The following is a 19,908-nucleotide window of genomic DNA, read 5'->3' as shown; positions in this document are numbered from 1 at the left end:
CAAATATTTTTTGTACAGCAAACATTTCGAATTAATCAATTTTTAAAAATCTTAGTAGTTTTTACAAAAATATCTGACTCTAAAAGCTTAAGATAAAATTGTACACAATACTCTCAACTTAAACTTCAACTTCCTCCCTAGTTCGTCAACAGAGAAATAAAGGTGTCCTATAAAGATACTAGTAAGTCAGAACCGTGGAAAAGCATACAAAAAAATACGAAAACCAAATTCATTATACCTGTGAAATTTCTGCTTTAAAACATCCGGTTCCAAAAAAAAACACTGAATAAGTTTGGGATCTTATTTTTTTTGATTCGCTACCAACCCAATGCTAGCGTAATCCAATCAAAATCCGATAGAAAGAAAAGTGGACAGAAAAGGAATCGGGAAATGTCAAGAGCGCCATTGCTGACTCTTAAATAGTAATGGTCATAAGTTACTAATTAAAGACCAATGAATGTTATCTGCAACTCACTTTGCAACAGCTTCCTCGAGGGTTAACTGTACAATATTCTGATACAGGGCAGGAATTACAGATGCAAGAAAGCATTCATTTGAAACAGAGGCGTAGCAGGAGCTTCGCACTACTTACCATCACAAGCAAACAGTATTATAAGCTAGCGTACAGAAAATGAGATGGAAGCCAATATCTTGATTTAAAACAAAAAAAAATATGCTAAAACAAAATTCAAAATTTTTTATCCTCTTGTCTTGAAACATTCAATTTGAAACTACCATATTGATCAATAATAACAACTGCCAGCGTTCAATAGGCGGTCACAAGAAAAGTATAGTGCGGCAACTAAGTCGACTTTAAATGAGTAGACATGCGTTGGGCCGAAACAAAAATTTGAAAGGAAAAAATTTGAGGTTTTCAGTTTTGAAACCCCAAACCTCTTTGAACAAGGCAATACTAGATGACTAAGCATAAAACCGAAATGATGTAAGCCTAATACACTTTTTGAGCCCAGCAAAACGAAAAAAAAAACAAATTCAGGGGTGATAATTTATGAAATCACAGAAAAAAATCTTTGTTACTACCATGTGAGGTAAAGGTTTTCTATAAAGGTTCTAGTAAGTGACAACTCTGGGAAAAAACGAAAAAAGACGAGAACCATTTTCATTTGAGTACCTACGAAATTTCTGATTTAAAATATCCGGTTCCAAAATAAATTACGGAATAAGTTTACGACCATATTTTATTTTGATTTGCTACCAACCCAATGCTAGTGTAATCCAATCAAAATCCGAAAGAAAGAAAAGTCGTAAAACATGGACAGAAAAGGAATCGGTAAATGTCAAGAGCGCCATTGCTGACTCTTAAATAGAAATGGTCATAATTTACTAATTAAAGACCAATGAATATCTGCAACTCACTTTGCAATAGCTTCCTCGAGGGTTAACTGTACAATATTCTGATACAGGGCAGGAATTACAGATGCAAGAAAGCATTCATTTAAAACAGAGGCGTAGCAGGAGCTTCGCACTACTTACCATAACACGCAAACAGTATTGTAAGCTAGCGTACAGAAAATAAGATGGAAGCCAGTATCTTGATTTAAAACAAAAAAAATGTGCAAAAACAAAATTCAAAATTGTTTATACTCTTGTCATGAAACATTCAATTTTAAACTACCATATTGATCAATAATAACAATTGCCAGCGTTCAATAGGCGATCACAAGAAAATTATAGTGCGGCAACTAAGTCGATTTTAAATGAGTAGACGTGCGTTGGGCCGAAACAAAAATTTGTAATGGAAAAATTTGAGGTTTCAAGTTTCGAAACCCTAAACCTCTTTGAACAAGGCAATACTAGGTGACTAAGCATAAAACCGACAAAATGTAAGCCTAATACACCTTTTGAGCAAGCAAAACAAAACAAAAAAAAACAAATTCAGCGGTGATAAAATAAGAAATCACAGGAAAGAATCTTGGTTATGTCACAACTAAAGTCAGCATTGTGGCAAGTGAGCCGAAAAATAAGCAGACAAACGATAGACCGGTAATTTGTTTAACTAATAAACTTTTTTGTTACTACCATTGAAACTTTTTCGGGCAGATTTTTTAGTACTTTTTTGTTTTCCAAGCAAAATCAGGTTTCCTCAAATGCTCACGGGAATGGGTAGTGCTATGACATATTAAAACCTTTCCAATTGGAATACAAATAGAAAAACATCTCACAAATTGTTTCTTGTCTTAGAAAAACTATTTAGCCCAACTTCAGGCAAGCAAAGCGAGTCAGTGGTTACTATTAAAAAAATCCTTCGTGTAGTCTATCCAACCGCCTATCCTTCCTTAAGTTTGCAAAAAAGAAAAAAATCTCACCGCAATCATACTCAGGGCCTTTTTCGTGCCAGGCATAGACGATGCCGCAAAACCAAAAGTGCCAAAGATGTGGAATTTGCGCTTAATAATGTGAATCGGGCTATAACCAACGTTTTTTTTTAGCAAACAGTAAGTAAGATTTTCGAACCAGCGCTTTCGCCATATTATTTAACCTATTGTTGCGAATATTAACGTATTCAACATATGCCAGCGAAATGAAATAAATTACCGACAAAAATACCTTGACCACTTAATAAAAATGTTCTGCTAATCTGCTTATTCCTATCAGATAGACTATCCATATCGAAAAATTTGCAATTTCTGTGATTAACTTATTTGATTATGAATTTTCATCATCGCCCAGTATAAAAAAAAGAACCATTTCAGCCAGTCGAAATATAAACAAGCAGAAATTGCGTAACTTTCAAAAAATGGTTAAGCAACAATCATGTACACAGATGCGGAGCTCCGCATCAGGTCAGAAACAACGCAAGCGTACCAGTAGAGAATAAAAATGAGACGGATATTACTCTGAGGTAAAATTAAGTTTGAGAAAAACAGTCGACAAACACAACTATCAGTATTTAAAAAAGCTTTCAGAATTTTCCGAGCAGCCAAAATGAGGGGTGAATGCCCATTGCCGAACTTTTTTGACAATGATCTAAGCTAGCCAAAAATTTTTTATGCGCAAAAAAAAAACCGTTCTTAACTGGAATCGAATTCCCGGGCTTTGTCGTCTCAAGCATGGGGGTTAGAGGAACTTGGAATAAAGCCGAATCATGGAGCTACGGGAGCTAAGCCGTCAAAAAAATAGGACTAAAGATAGTCTGAAAAAGCGCAACGACTCCAATTTGCAAAAGGGCCCATCGGATTCGAACCGCAAGCCTTTGCCGTCTCAGTCTCAAGCAGTTGTTTTACCCCTACGCTAGATGCACCGGATTGGTGATCAGATTTGAAGTATAATAACCACGCGGTAACAAAGCCGAAAAAACCTGAGCAGAATTCCTTGATGACGAAAAGAAATTCAAAAAAATTCTAAGCTTATAAAATAACGTTGTCTTTTTTTCCCTTCAGAGAACACACACGACCAAAAAAACTTTTTTGGTCGTAACGACGCAAGAAGAGGCCACTAAGTTGATATTATTGAAGCCGAAAATTATTAAGTTGATATAAAAGAGAAAAAAAATGAAAAACGAATCTAGCAGGTAAAATTAAAACCAAATTTCGATTCGGCCGGATTTGTAAAATGCTATAAACGACTTCAGTGAAAATTAATTACAGCTAAAATAAACGATTCTTAGATGTTGCAACTAAGCCGACAAAACAACTCATTAGTACCTAAGTAGACAACTAAAAGACCGAAGTTTTTTTGATCCAGAACATTTTGTTTTTGAAAAAAAAAACTGGTCCTGATCAGATTCGAACCAGGACCTTTGCCGTCCCCCAGGCGTATTAGGTACCACTAGACAAGATACACTACAAAATTAGACTATGTTAAAAATCGAGGTAACAAAGTTGTGGACAAAGTTGTTTACGGGAAAAAAGTCTAGTACCCGATTGCAATACCCTTGCTATCGCCAAGGGTAACCGGTTACGAAAAAGTCAAAAATGACATAACTTTTGACTGTTTTATATCCTCTGTCACATGAAATTCGGCTGACTTATAAGCTCTGCGCATTTTTGGCTGGTGTATTTTTCGGCTAGTTCATTCACATACAAAATTAAAGCACTTAATCGTCTTTTCAAAAAGTAGCATTTCTGAATGGACATTATACAAAACCCATATATTGAACCAAAACTTTTTTTTTTACAAAAATGAACGAAAGACTGAAATCGATTCTACTCACCTGGTAAGGAATTCTATAACTAAAAAGATAACTTTGCAAACACAAGTGAGGAAAATGCAAAAAAAAACCTCTAAAAAGGCAAACTAAAGTGAACACATAGGCGAAGCTGAGCTTGGCACCAGTTGCGATACATAAAAAAACTGAAATAAAATTCAAAAATATTGACAAAAATAGATATATTTAAATGAATAAGGCTAGTTTTGAAACAAAATCATGTCAAGACATTAAACTGTGAAACTAGCATCAGAAGATGATGTACATAGCGGTAACAAAGCCAAAAAAAACATTGTCAGAAATCAGAAGCCCTTTCAGCCGAAAAAAAAATCAACAAGATTTTAGAAAAGTTAGCAAGTATAAGTATAAAATAAGCCAAAAAAATCAAACCAAAAAAAAATCATTGAAACGACTCAAAAGTTAAGTCGCTAGCTCGATAAAAAATAGGATAGGCAGCAATTATTTGGGTTGGGCAGAACAAACAGCTTAAGTAGGTGAGAACACTAAAAGTAACTATAATGTTAAAAGAAAACCTTTTAGAAAAACAAATCTACAATAAGGCAGCTAAGCCGACAAAAATTAGCAGACAATAAATATCCGACAACTTTTTTTGAAACGTATTATTTCCAGTTTGAGTGAACAGGTCCGGTCAGATTGTAACTAAGGATCTCTGTAGCCAACAGCGCATTCGTTACCTCCAGACCAAGTGCCCTTAAAGATCTTTAACTTTCTAGTACCATTTCTGATTGACACGTTTTGGTCAAATTAACCCTAGTTGAGAAACTGGATCAGAAGGTATTTTGTTCATTTGGAAATCTGAAATCTAAAAATTGATCGCATTTTTTGTGACCTTTACACTTTCGCAGTAAAAAAATGGTGAAGTTTGCCTTCCTTTTACCAAAAAAACGAACCGAACTAAGAAAGAAATCAAAAGTAACAAAAAATCGAGTCTGAACAAATTTTAAGACTTTTTCTGAAGAAAAAAAACGAAAAAAGATCATCGTTTCATCTACGATAAAAACTACGTTTATCGATTCTTGAAAACAGCCACAGTGTCTTTAAAATAGCCAATGCTATGCATCAAAAGTTCGATCAAATAAAAATTAAACTACTACAAGGTTCTGGAACTTAGTCTGCGACCTGTGGACTAGGAGTCTCACGTCTGCGCTCCGGACAATTGAGAGTAAACTAGAAGCCCCGCTAATGCTGGATAGACATGATTTATTGGTTTTTTCTCATTTTGTACCAATTGAGAAATGCGTCATTTTCAGATTTTCTGCTTGAATAGGGAATTCGCCGCTTATTTATAGGAGATAGCTACCACTTTCTTTTTCAATTGAATTCTTTATCTCATATTTGGACAGACACTATTAAAAAATGACGTTTCCAAAAAACTATCAAAAATTCAAAGCTTTTCTCCACTTAAGCATGGGAATAGCCTCTTAGGCAGGGAAGATAGCCACAACCTATTTTTTCGAATAAATTATTACCAAATTTAGCAACTAAATTCCAAGAGTAGTGACAATTTTTCCGAAGTCCGTATCGGGTTTTCTACAAAAATAGAGTGAAACAGTTATGATAGGGAAGATCTACGCACCATGTTGACTTGAGTAACCATTAAGCTCAAAATCACTAGAGAGGTTTGCATAACTGGAATTTTTTCTCTCTTTCGATAAAACCCGTTATTTGAGATGTGACACGCTTTGAGATGTGAACTTTTGAGAAAAATGGAAAGTTTCCAAAAAAAGGTCGAAAGTTTGGAAAAATGGACATTCTCCAATGTCTTTTTTCTAAGAAAACAAGGTCGTAGCCAATTGAGCAAGTAAAATTTCTACCACTTTCTGTTGCGATTGAGCCCCTTAAGTCTAAAAGTTTTAAAAATTAGCCAAAATGTCAAAAACTGGTCTTATTTGATTCCATAACTTCTTTCTATTGAAGGTAGGAAATAACCACTGACAATGGGGAAAACCCCATAATTTGTTCTTTAAGTTGAAAGCTTAGTCTTAGATATGTGAAGCTAACATTCGAGCAAATGAAAAAAACTCAAAACAAATAGGTCGAAAATCTACCTGATGCAACTTCGAAGGCCGTAGAGTTAGGCGTTAAATGAAAAGAGACTAGCGAAAATATGTAGGCACATAGAAGAGCAGCCGATGTCCCCATTAATGCCACTTTAAAATTTTGTCAAGTAGTTTTTGAGAAAAACTGAAATTTCTGCAATAAGTGCAAAAAGTTTCCAAATCGTCGAAAAAAAACAAAAAACAAATGACACGAATTTTAATAATACCCGCTTTTTGCAAGGTGGATTTAACGCTAGCCAAAAACATGTGCTATTAAAATATCTATGCTTATATAGGCATTAAATTGAAATATACCAAAAGTGCCACCAAATGAGCACACTTATTTGCGACTTATGTTGAAAAAAAGTTTCTACATAGCAATAGACTATTTAGCTTGTGTAATGATCAACTTATCTTTGTACGACCCAGATAGTTGAATTTTGTTCTGCATTTCGTTTTGATCATCGAAAAAATATATATTAGCTTTCGTTAAAACTTACTTCAAAGATTTACATTAAAACAATGACCTTAACATTAAGAAAACTTACCTGGGTAGTGTTACATTTCAGTAGCTTCCACCCTTCACAGTGGTCTCTGAAACGTCGTTTGTTAACATCCGAAAGGTCGTAGTCATAATAGAAAAACGAATTTCGAGTGACTTCAAATTTTAATTAAATTTTGTGATCTATGATTCAAATGATATGTTCAACAAATTCGTTTATTTATAGAACCTATATTTACAGATTAAAAAATTTTTTTCTTACAGCATTATAATCAGATTTTAAAAGAAAGTTTTACCTATGTTCAAAAACGTTTGTTAGAGCAGTTTAGTTATTTGAATTTTTGTCAGGCAGTGGAATTATAGCTTGTATTTCAAAAGGATCTTCAGCCGACTTTCTCGTGATGATGGCAATCTCGTCAGCTGTGAAAATTTCATCATTGCCATCTTCAAACAAAGCCTCTTTAATTTCAGCTAAGTGTTTGTTAAGATTCATCTTTTTAAATTGTCCTAACGTTAAGTGAGGTTGGAAGCCTGCTTCTGAAATTGTATTCAAATCGTCAAAATCTGGAAAAACTCGAACAAGCGATGCTTGCATTCTTTGAAGTGCCGGTAATTTTCGAATTCTCTCTAAATCATTGTCTTTGTATATTTGGTCAAAATGTTCGATGTCTTCGGAGCTGAAGTTCTTAAATTGATCTGTTTTCTTTTCCTTTGGAACCATTTTGGGGGTTTCTGGTATAATTTTGGCTGATTTTTTGGGAGTTTCTGAGTTGTAGCAAGCATAAGACTTGTCCCAAAACTGGCTGAACGAAGCATCGTTGACATGTTCTGTTCCAACAATTGAGTTGTCTTTGGCAGCGTGCAGGTCGAATAAAGATGGCGTGATGGTATTTAATCCTTGGCTGATTTGTGAAAATGGATCGACGTAGCCAAGCGGTTGTTCTTTTGAATCCATTGTGCTTGATGCGGCAGCTTTTGTTGACCCTGAGAGCGATTCGCTTTCCTTAAATCACAAAAACTAAGTTAACTTTCTTCGCTGATGAATTATCGACTTTTACTTTTCTGAACACAAATACTACGATTAAATTTACGTTTTCTGTTGAGTAATCTATATAAACACTAACACTATCTTTCCGCCAAAGCTACGATGTACTCTCTTGATTCTAAATGGGAATTTTCAGTCAATTTTAAGCCTTTCGCGAATATTTTCTGGGCCCATTTTAGCGGAGCGGGGGATGTTGACTTGATCCGACTATCTTTCTTCCAAAACTTCAGTTATCCAATTGAGTGTGATGAATAAACCAACCGAAGTATAAGCCAACCGAAAATGCGCAGAGTATATAAGCCAGCAGAAACATTACATCATATGCAAGAAATTTGCATGAATTTCGTAACTGTTACATAACTAGGATCTACTTAACAATCTCCCCCCCCCCCCATGGGATCTGCTTAACAATCCCCTCTATGAATATATACAGTAAATTAGCACAGAGCTTTCTACTGTGAATTCTAATTTTCCTGCGTTCTGATTGGTCAAAAACTCGACTGTTTTAATTTACTTAACAATCTCCCCCTTCCTTTAAAGGGGGGAGATTTTTAAGTAGATCCCATAACTAATATATAACACTTATGTGTTTTCGGCTGGTTGATACTTCGGCTGGTTTAGATACCACTTCCTGGTTTATATAGTAATTTTGAACTACCTGATTTCTACTGCCCACGTCACAGTCAGCGATGACGTCACTACTATCAACTGGAAATGGCTTCAAGAATAGATTGAACGTTGCAGTGTGCTCGAAAAACCCCACCGATTCCGAATTGAACTTCATGTCAAACTTGTTCACTCCACACAGTGTGAAACACTTTTTGATGTTGGCCACTTCTTTTTTAAAGCTGTCATCTTCTCGTTCCACGAACGGGTAGATTAGATTCACGTGGGGCATCCATCTCTTGAAAGCTTTGTCGTACTTGCTAAATTTAAAAAAAACTTTATACCGGCTGTTCTTGTGTAACATTTGGGCTCTTTTCGTTTTCCAACCCCCTTATTAAACTACAAAACAAAGATGTTCAAAAATTGTTCACACGGCAATTTGCATGTTAGAAATGTAGAAGTTTGTTCAACTGTTCACGCATTTTAAATGGACTTTCATATAAAAGGACTGGAAAAGAGCCAACATTTCTAAGGAGTGAGGAAAATCTTTATACGCATCAAATAAATGCTTCGGCTCTTTTTCCTTCTCCCCACCTGCAAATTTTTTAGAGTAATTTTTCTGTTCACATTGCCATTTATTATAAAAACTGGCATACGGACTAATTAGGCCATGACAAACGCATTTGGTTTTCTTAGTCAACCTTGTAAAACCACTCGTTAAACCATGAAATCGATGCTTATGAGAGGTGGAGGGGGAGATAAAAGAGCTAATGTTTCTTTGGTGCTTACCGTCTGATATTCTGTATTGTGCCCAACAACTCCTCCGAGACTTTAGGCACAAGCACAATTGCAGATTTGTGGCTCTTCACATTCGACATTCTTCCTCGAGACTCCAAATTACACACAACCACAAGGAAGGTACATCGACTGTGGAGTTAGATGATTAGATAAATCCTTTTGATTAATTAGACTACATTAAACCTGAAAAACAGGAAAATGATTCAGAAACCACAAAAAAAACAATAAAGATACGATAATAAAAATTCAATAACAATAAAAATTCGTAAGACCTCGCCTAAAAGGCGTTACTGACCGCACTAGCGTCGTCTAACAAATGTCACTAGTTGACCTTTACAATTTCACAAAAAATTTAGATGAATGCGAATGTTTTTGGGGTGCTTTAACTATTTAACTATTGCAATGGTATAACTGAACAAGTTTAGAGCGATGTAAACATGATATACATTTCATACGTTATTTGGCTCTTCCCCAGAACCAGATCATCCTACCTTCAAAATTTTCAAAATAAAAATTTTTGTTCATATTGCCCAATCGTTATAAATATTGACATGTTGACTATCACTAGGCTATCTCAAGCATATTTGGTCTGCGTATTTAACTTTGTAGAAAATGATAAAATTGATGCTTCTGTTAGGTGGGCGGGGGGGGGGGGGGGGTGGAGAAAAACTGTATATTCTAGGGCAGACGTTTGGAAAAAAACTACAAATTTTTGGATGGTTTGTTTTAGAGTTCAATAAGCTCAAAGCTTTGATAACAAATCAATAAGGTATGGTATAAACAGTAAGCGCGACGTTTAAAAAATCGGTATACTTTTCAGCTGAATCTGCACGTGTTTTTTTACCATTCAATCAAATCTTCACATAAAACAGCATTGTACATATATAAAACTACATAAAAACTCAGCATTGCATTTTAGCTTCATTTCGAAAAGGCCAAAACACTTCTTTTTAAAATGAATTTTTAGCTTAAATAAGGACAATTAAACGTTAATTAGATCCATCAAAATGGCAATAGCCGAATCTAAGGTTCAAGAGCCTTTCAGTGCTACAAGCGCTCAATCTGTTATGCATCCAATGATGCAAAAACAGACCAAAACTATGCCTCCCATTATGCGCCATGTTTTACCAGACGAGCCTAACTTGAACGAAATGCCTTCCAACTTTCACCCAGTGAAGATTTCACACGCTGTTACTTTGTTCACGGATCCTCACTCACGTGATCTGACTAAGCGACATTTGCATATATTGCAGAAAATAGTGACTGAGTATGAAGATGGGTTCTACTTGCGAGATCTGGTTGACATTTTGACTATTTTGAACGCGTGTGCTGACAGGAGTCTGGAAGATCAGAGGTACTTGAGGCCTATGATTCAGATGATCAAGATTGCGGAGAAGCCGTTCAAGAAAGGTGAGAGAATAAGGAAAACGTTTATGAAGATCAAATTTTTCTTCTTTCCATGAAACACACTGCTCTTTCCCACTCCTCCCTTTAACTGTTCAAAAAATCCATTTTCTTAGTTAGCTTACATTTTAGTAAATATGACTGAATGCGTGATGTTACGATTTAAGATATGAAGAACAAATTTGTTGTGTGTCCACAGTCGTTAAATTGCTCACCATGCAAAATTTCAGTATATTATGACTAACGTTAAAATAGCTTAAATAAATCAAATTTCTATCATTACAGAGAAGCTCTCGGACGACGTGGCCTATAAGGGAGTGCTGCGAGACAGCTTCGCCCAGTTGGGGTTCCTGCTGAGGATAGACAACGAGGAACTGCAACTTCAGATATGCCACACCCTCCTAGCTATATACTTGGGATCAGCCATGCCCAAACCAAAGGTAGAGATACACGGGGTCTTTATTTCCTATTATAGCCCCCCCAGCAAATTAATACCCCCGCCCCCTAATATAGCAAAATCACAGTGATGGTAAAAACAAAATTATAAAAAAAAGAAAAAATACGCTACGTTTTTTTTAAACATTTGAATAAATTCGTAGAGAAATTCATTTCCAGGTAAAGAAGGAGGAATCGGAGACAGTGAGGAATGCACCGGATGAGGAGCAGAGAGTTCCGACTGAACACAGCAGATACATGTTGGAGTTGAGTGAGGTGGCAGAGACACTGGTCAAGGCCATGACACTACTCCAGTCTCCACTAGTCATTAATGTCCTCTTCCAGGTACAGAGAAGTTATTTAAGCTTGTTCTCGATTGGGATAAACCCATTGTTATTACTTAACTCTGAGCAATCATTTTATTTTGATGGTCGAAGTTCATCTGCTTATCCATTATTAGATAATATTTCAATCAATAATAGATATATTAAGTATTATTTCAATCAATAAAACCCTAAAACTCCTTCCAATCAACTTTCAAATGCGTTCAGAATCGACTTCGCTCTTGTTACCGTAAAGCGAACAGTAATTCCAAGTGACATTACAAAAAATACCATTTTCAACATCAGCGGAAATAGTCTGGAAACATAGGCTCTTTTTCCTTTCTCCCACCTGTAAAATTTTACAAGTAAAAACTTTGTTCACACAGTTCGATTGTTATGAAAATTGACATACGGACTAATTAGGTTATGACAAACATATTAGGTCTTCATAAATAACCTTCTAAAACTACTCGTTATAACATAAAATTCATGTTCGTGTGAGGTGGGGGGAAAAGAAAAAAGAGCCGAAACATTTAGCTGTGATGACTGTGTGCTATCGTGACCATATTTATGTCCGATAATATTTCTCCTATTTTTAGATCCTGCGCTACCTGACTACCAAATCAGCCACTAATTGTCACCTGGTCATCCAATCAGGAGGCGCCTTCTCTATCTCCATTCGCATGCCAACGATCGAAGATGAAGTCGACAGGTATGTTTCGCAATGCGTAACATCACAACTGGCAAAAAAAGTTTAGAAAAAAGCACCTTTCTTCAAATTAACTCTAAGCAAAAAGACACCTAAAAAACTAGACAATTCGCTCTTTAAATTAACTCTTTAATAACCAAACAAGACAATCTAGAATAGCGGCATCAACAGTTTCACGCGCACAGTATCACTTGTACCGAATGTAGTTAAGCGCAGCGGATCCGAGTAGAATAAGAAATCTCTACTTGTCAGTGCCTGGTTTTAAACTAATTTTCAAACTTCGTTGAACCAAATTTTCCAGCGTTGTCGATTTTCTTAAAATTTATAAGTTGACTATTTTGCGAGTTAACGCGTTGTCTCGAGAATTGCCTATCTAAGTTGTACTAAACATAGTTGTACGGTTCATGACAATTTTTAGTCCAACATAATAATCATCCTTTTTGGGTAAATATGTCGTCCAAACCCTCGGTAGCTTCCATCAGCAATGGCGTTGAATAGCTTTAGCGTACGAAAAAGCGAGAAAATTATTCGTTAAGCGAGATGAGATGCCCTAAAAGCAAAGACCAGAAAGATCGACCAAAAACCGAAGAAACATGCTATTTTAGGTTGAACAAAAAATCACTATCAAGGTGTGGTTAAAGCTAGTAGTCAGCACAAAAACTCCAAGGGTCATAATTTTTATTAGTTGTTAGTTAATATTTTCGCTGCGTTGTGTCTATTTACAGGGGTCTGTATCTGTCTACTGAGATTCTGTGGAATCTGCTGGAGTACGGAGACGCAGTGGCAGTCACAGACCAGATTGCCAATCAACCTTGCATGGGAGCCATCTATGACACGTTCGTTACACTGGTACCAAAGACACACAGCAAGCACTACAGGTAAATTAAGTAATAATGCCATCATCCAATTTTGGACGCTATTCAACGCTTTTTAACTTCCAAAAAGTTCGTTCGCTTGTCTCAAATTGTCGTGAAAAAAATCAGCATGACAATTGAATGTTAGATTTGGAACGGGCCAAAACCAACGATGCGCCCATAAAGCGGACAATACTTGCGCACATACTTGTTATGCCGAAAAAAAAAATTGGCTCTTTTTCCTTTCCCCCCCCACCTCACTCAAACATTAATTTTACGGTCAAACGAGTGGTTTCACAAGGTTAATTATGAAGACCAAATATGTTTGTCATGGCCTAATTAGTCTGCATGTCAATTTTCATGACAATCGGACAATGTGAACAGAAACTTCAATTATAAAAATTTGCAGGTGGGGGGAAAAGGAAAAAGAGCCAAAAAATTGTTTTCATAAGAAAGTTAACAGCTCAAAAAAATGTTTTCCATGCCCCCTCACCTCAAAACACTCACACATACGTATCAGGTTTTTTTGCTCAACAAACGACACAATATTATTCCTCTAGGTCAATACATTATGTGCTAAAACTTTTGAAGTCAAATAAATAGAAAAAGAAACAAGGATAGCCGCTCACTGTGCAAGTAGCACATAATGTTCGACCATAACGTTTTACAGAGGCGAAGCTTCCCACACACTAGCGAGAACACGAAAAAAGCAGCTCTAGAAAGTGCAATAAGAAAAAAATGAAATAAGCCTCGAATTAGCAACAATTCGGCTAATCAAGGATTCGATCAGCGACCTATTGCAATCAGGTGATTTTGAGTCTCACGCACTAAACACTCAGCTACACACGCTTAGCCAGCTACAAACACTAGTCACGAATAAATAAGCTACATATGCTAATAGAGTGCCAATGCCATTCGGCAAAAGTGGCACCAAATACAAATAAACACAATGTGAATAATAATTTGAAATAGCCCTAACTGAAGGCATCTACACTAACTTTGCATGTAACAAATAGCAAAGCTCAAAGCCTTATCATAAATACATTATGAATTTCAAAAAATTGCCAGATATATTAAGTTAGAAAATTTCTGAAATCGTGTTTTCATTCTTGTTATGTTGATTAAGCAAATAACTTTCTTCGGTGCATTTGATGAATTAAAATGCACCAACTGTGTTAACTTATTAATATTCGAACATCAAAGCACATGCTACCAAAAAACTGTAAGAGTGCCCCAAAAGTGACACCAATATTTGCGACTTAGGTTAGAAAAAAGAAGGTTCTTAACAATAGACTAAGCTGACACTAAGTGTAAATTTTTGTTCAAATTAGTGTAACTTTTTCTGCGTAGTGATAAAGGGACCTCATATAAAAGTATAAGTCAGGCATATTCGACGGTCAGGCAAATCGGTAACAGATTTTGAAAAAAAAATGACTCGAAAAACAAAAACAAAATCATAAGAATATCAAAAAAATCAACAATTTTTATAATAGTTTTAATTCCAGTAGAAACTTTTTGATTTTCTGTAATTTTTGATTCCCAAAATGGCATTAAAACTCTCCAAAAACTTTTATTCGGGCGAAATTAAAATTGGGCATTTATAAATTATTGTAAGCGGCCTAAAATAAGCATAAATAACCGTGCTCGCTCGCTTTCCTCACTCGAAATTAGACGAGAATCAAACATTAGGGCATTTTCTCCTATGGCTCAAATTACGACTGAAAGGGCTTTATTATGATATATCACTCAACCTAGTCCAGTTATTGTTTGTGTTACCTGATTTTGTGTGAAAACAAGAAGAATAAAACAAACACACACGAAAACAAAGTTCCTCCCATTTTCAATGTTCCGAACAAAAAAAGAATGTTGACGAACTCAAAAATCAAACTTCGGATGTTTTAGAAATAGACATGATCAAAAATATGTCTATTGGTTGACAAAAATACAGTTTTGGGGAAATTATTGAGGGATTCTGTTAAACCAGTTGTTTATATCGAACAAAGTCTACGTTCCGATTTGATAAAGCTTGCTTCTCTGAAACGTTAAGAACATTGCTGAAGTTTCAAGTAGTTTTAGATGTTTAATATATCTTAACAAGTTGAACTAAAACTATAATGCACTTCGTTAAGAAAATTTACTTTTCATGTTCATTTTCAAGAAACTAACATAAAAAATCCGGTTACTGTGCAAGTAGCACAGAATGTTCCGACCAGTCTTAAAAAGATAGTTTTTCAAATTATTGTCATTTTTTGACGTGGTGTGATAAAAGGAGCTGAACAAATAACTGATGATTAGGTATATTCGACAGCCATACTAAAATAAGCAAATTGAAAAACAATTTTTGCAGCAAAAATACGAGAAAAACAAAAAAAAACTTCGAAAAATTTTCGAAAACTTTTTTTAGTTTATTTAATTTTAGATTCCAAAAAGGCGCTAAAATACTCAGTTAACTAACGTTACCCAAGTAAAACTAAGTTTTTGCGTTTTGAATTAGGCTATTGTTAGCTTTTAAGCAATTAAAATAAGACTGCTCGCTCGCTTTATTCGCTAGAAATAAGATGAGAAATCAAAAATTTCAAACTGGTTTTCTCGGCACAGGGAAAACTTTTTGAAAAATATTGAATGTGCTTCAAATCACGAATGTAAGAGCTTTAATATGATATATCACTCAACCCAGTCCGATAATTTTTTGCGGTACCTGACTTTGAGTGGAAAACAAACAAAAAAAAACTAAAACAGACCTGAATACAAAGTTCCTCCCTATTTTCAATGGTCGGAACAAAAACATGAACGTTCGCCTACAGATCTGTTTTTCATGTTGCTCTTATTTCAGGACGATTCGAAACGACCTGCTGGCCATCATCAACCTCATAGCTAAAACGGACCCCCTAGCACCATTCATCGAAGTTGGACTAGCTAGAACAATCCTATCTCTATTCTCATACAGCGAAACCAGATCCACTTACGAAATCACGAGGAACTTACGCTTCTCAGAATGTGAAGAGGACTTTGAATTCAAACGAATGCTCCTTGCTGTCATCATGAACTTAACTGAGAATCCATCATTCACGCCTCTTATGAAGGAATTCAAACTCCTTCCCGCTATGTTTTACTACGTCAGCCCGGTTCCTGATAAAGATATCACTTGGCTACCTTCACAATTCGAGGAAATCCAGCTGCAATGTTTGGCTTCGATTACAAAACTTCTACCCACCATGCTGGAAGAACTAGTCCAAACAGGAGGTTTGGGAGCTCTTTGCGGGTTTCTGGATTGGTGTCTAGAGCCATCAGATCAAGATTACAAAGGACATGGAAACAGTGTCTTTGGAACAGGAGGCCGCGGTTCGAAACTAGCTCAAGCTAAGTACACGTTGAAAATTATGCGGAAGATAATATCGCTGGGAGATGAGCCAATAATCGAGGGTCTTATGGGAACTGGTTTATTAGCAACTTACTTGGCGGAGCTGAACAAAGCTGTCGATATAATGGACAGCACGGTTGTTCACGACTTCACGCCTCAAGCACAAAGCATTGCACCGGACGCTTTCATCAATTTGGATATCACATGTGAAATAATGTACACTTTGGCATTGCTGATGGAAAGTAGCAACGACAGGAAAGAAAATATAGGTGAAGCAGACTATTCTTTAAGTCAGATGCATAATAATAGTAATTCAATGACAAAAATTCACAGCTAATTTGAGCACGCCAACTGATAGTCGATTTTTCTACCCCGCATCGACGGTAACGAACTATTATTTACAAAGTACACTTTTACAACGACACCAGAAAACTAAGAAACAGATTGTTCTGATAAGACACAATTTTCACTCTAGTCGACCACTGAGTCAAAATCGACCCAATTTGCTGTTTTTTTTTGCTAATTTTAAGATTTATAGAATCAAGTCAAAGAAAAAATTATATTTTTATTTACATATGATTCTATTCATATCAGGCGAAGAAGCAATACAGATTCTGACCAAAACCCTTCGGATAAACCCAAAGAAAGTCTGTCTTGGTCTGGGATACAGCCGACTTATCCTCGCAACTCTCGAGACAGTTTGGAACTGTGTTTGCGGGTCATACACAAATGAGTGCATCTTTCTCGAACTAGAAGGAGTGTTCGTTCTTTTGGACTTGCTTCAGACTCAAGTGGATAAAAGCGAACAAGCCAGCCGGGCTAAATTGGCCAACAAAAATGGAGATAGTTTGAAATCTGTGATTTTAGGATGTCTCTTGGACTTACTGGAGAATCCGAAGTCGCTGCATCACGCCATGACTTGGATAGGTAAGCTATAACAAATAAAGTGAACTTTAAAAAAATCATAAGAAAAAGCCTCTAAGAATCAAACTTAATGTCAATATTTTAAAAACTTTTTCCTGAAAAAAAAGCAACAAAAATCATCTAGACCAATATGAGTGAAAATCGTTTCCTTCTTTTACAGTTGACAAGACTAATGTACCACAAATTGCATTTGAAAATTGCGTATTTGCTAAAAAGGCCAACTTACAACTTTTGCCAACAATACTACCAACATTACAACGTATATTATACGGAATATATATATGATTTTTAGGAAAGTCTGAGCTCAAAATAGCGAAGCTACTTATCATTCTGTGGCAGCAAGACTGCGTTGGAACATCGACTAGTCTTCCAGGCCAAAAACCGCCCGAGGAGCGAATGTTCCTTCGAGACCCCGACAATCCGCTCGAGACAGCCCTGGAAGAAAACGCTCCACGTTGCTCGAATGAAATGAGCTACAGCATATCACAAGTAAGCGTCGACATGAAGCCAAAGATTTTTGGAATTTTCACCAAAATTGGATTCAACGAGCTTCCAGGTCTGGCTCCGACGGATTATATATGGCTCGCTAACATCGAGCGGTACTTCGGTAAGCAATTTTACACAGGAATTTCACTATCGCATTTTTCAATATATCGAAAAATATGTTTTGTTGTTGTTGGGGTCATGCGTTCGAATCCCGCTTCGGTCACGGTTGGAGGGTTCCCAGTGTCATCCGCCTCCTCAAGGTGGGACGGCTGCGGCAAAATGGATGGCCTCTCCCCCTCCCCTACAGTTGGTTCTGCACTGAGCAGGCCGGGGGCTAATAAAAAAAATCGCAGCTGACTGAGGGCTTTAGATCCCGGTTGTGGAGTTAAAAATAGGTTCCAATTATTTCTGCATCGATATGATAACTCGGTACTACTATGATAGAGTGGTCCCTTGAAAATAACCAGGTCTTTTGAGAATAAGACACCTAGAGCTCTCAAATCGTTTAGTAATTATGATTGAGCGCTTCAAAAAGATGTCACAGTATATTTTCACAAATTTTATGTTTTGTTATCTTATAAAACCTCCCCCTAACCATTTTAGAATTGAAAATCTAAAAAAAAAAACCGCCAATTGTGGGTTTTGATGACAAATAAGTCAATCCAATCATATGGTCGTTAAACCGTAAAATAAAGTAAAGCGAGTAAATTTCAATGTATAAACAAAAGTGATTAAAATTTTCAATTTGGAAAGTATTTGGCTGAACATATTTTGCAAGATTTTTGAAATGAATAATTTATAACCCAACTAATTTTCAAAATTATTACATGCAATATGCATGCGGGACCTGTCTATCATAGTAGTACCGATAACTCTTTTATTCAACATCCCCAGAAACCCCCTTTATTAAGTTTTTTTTTGAAATAAAATGCAATAAAGGGTATAGCTGAACTAAAACATGAAACGTTTATGCACCACGGTAATTGGTATTTATTAAAACGATTAAATGAGTTTGATCGGAACTATTCTACTTGCACATCAACCGGCTACCTTTGTTAGAAAACACATTTCAGTTCAACCGCGATGGAAAACAATTATGTTTTTTAGACTTCAAAATAAGCGAAGTTTGGAAGGAAATTACAGAAGAACTTCGTGAGCAAAACATAAGTCCAATTGGCCAGGATAAACAAGCCCTCGAAGCAATTTCACGAATTTCCCGAGACAGAGCTGAAGCGACTCTGGCCTACCAGAAGTCGCTCCATGAAACATTCGAACAACAGGAAAATGCAGACGAAAACATGGTGTACTCTGAGATCAAATCAATGCGGAAGCAGCAAGTCAAACTGAAGACCGACTTTGATGCATACGTCCTGCGAACTTCGAATTATGGAGCTCTCAAAATGGCTAAAAAAGAACAAGAAGCTTCAATTGCGAACTCTCGTATTGATAGCTCAGTGTTGAAGCACCCATTCTTCCACACTACATCTATTGGCAAACTTAACTCTACGGTTTTTGCGTCTCGACAAGTGACGTCGGACAACATGCCGGTTCTTCCTGAAGACCAGAGGCCTTCACGAAACAAACCCAGACAGCAGACAACTACTTCTTCCCGAAAAGCCTTCTTTAATGCTCCTGAAACTTAATTAAATAGCTGTTGATCGATAAAAAATATTCTGATTTTACCTCTTTTTCTCGAAATAAACCGCGGCGACGTTAATTTGCGTTCACTTTTTTCAATAGTCTAGAAAACAGAAATCGAGAAAGTAGACAGAAAACCAGAAAAAAGCTATAAAGACGTCTTTTTTCATATACTTGTCTCGGAGTGCGGTCTGTGAGTAGACAAGCGCGTAATCATACTCGTCTTTAAGTAGACAATTTCTGTATTCACCAATGAGAATCATGACAAGAGAGCACACTTACCAAGTTTACTGAGAATTTGTAACAGTCGTCCGCTTACGTCACATATGAGGTTAAGAGAAACTAGCGTGTAACGCACCTCCGGTGCTTCGAACTTTTGACAACTCATGAAAAATCGCATATATTGGAAACCAGATCTGCAGGCTTTTAGTGTACTCTGACAGCACCCAATTACATGGGTAGGAATTTCAAATTTTGAAGAAAACAATTTCGTTAAGTTTTCTGGAATTTATTCGAATGATCCCAAAAAACAGTCATCTCGAAAACTACAAAGGATCTGAGCAGTCATATTTGAAGGCAAGTATCGTAACCTCTG

The 19,908-nt window shown here is 36.3% G+C and overlaps 2 protein-coding genes across 2 annotated transcripts; one reads left to right on the top strand and one right to left on the bottom strand.

The window, feature by feature from the left end:
• Nucleotides 1-6,890: 6,890 nt before the first annotated feature.
• Nucleotides 6,891-9,358, bottom strand: LOC134853089 (uncharacterized). Its single transcript, XM_063869026.1, has 3 exons — nucleotides 9,171-9,358; nucleotides 8,434-8,701; nucleotides 6,891-7,733 (listed from the first exon to the last, which is right to left on the bottom strand). The coding sequence occupies exons 1-3, from the start codon at nucleotides 9,257-9,259 to the stop codon at nucleotides 7,056-7,058; spliced, it is 1,035 nt and encodes a 344-aa protein (XP_063725096.1). The 5' UTR covers nucleotides 9,260-9,358; the 3' UTR covers nucleotides 6,891-7,055.
• A 655-nt stretch (nucleotides 9,359-10,013) lies between these two features.
• LOC134852964 (cilia- and flagella-associated protein 69-like) lies at nucleotides 10,014-19,357 on the top strand. The gene is made up of 9 exons (XM_063868856.1): nucleotides 10,014-10,589; nucleotides 10,869-11,023; nucleotides 11,199-11,363; nucleotides 11,941-12,053; nucleotides 12,776-12,928; nucleotides 15,738-16,534; nucleotides 16,860-17,192; nucleotides 17,482-17,796; nucleotides 18,783-19,357. The coding sequence occupies exons 1-9, from the start codon at nucleotides 10,187-10,189 to the stop codon at nucleotides 19,316-19,318; spliced, it is 2,970 nt and encodes a 989-aa protein (XP_063724926.1). The 5' UTR covers nucleotides 10,014-10,186; the 3' UTR covers nucleotides 19,319-19,357.
• Nucleotides 19,358-19,908: the final 551 nt, after the last annotated feature.

This window comes from Symsagittifera roscoffensis, chromosome 8 (genome assembly GCF_963678635.1).
Source record: "Symsagittifera roscoffensis chromosome 8, txSymRosc1.1, whole genome shotgun sequence".
NCBI lineage: Eukaryota > Metazoa > Xenacoelomorpha > Acoela > Convolutidae > Symsagittifera > Symsagittifera roscoffensis.
Note: the sequence above shows the minus strand (reverse complement) of the source record. Positions and strands in the feature narration are given on the sequence as shown.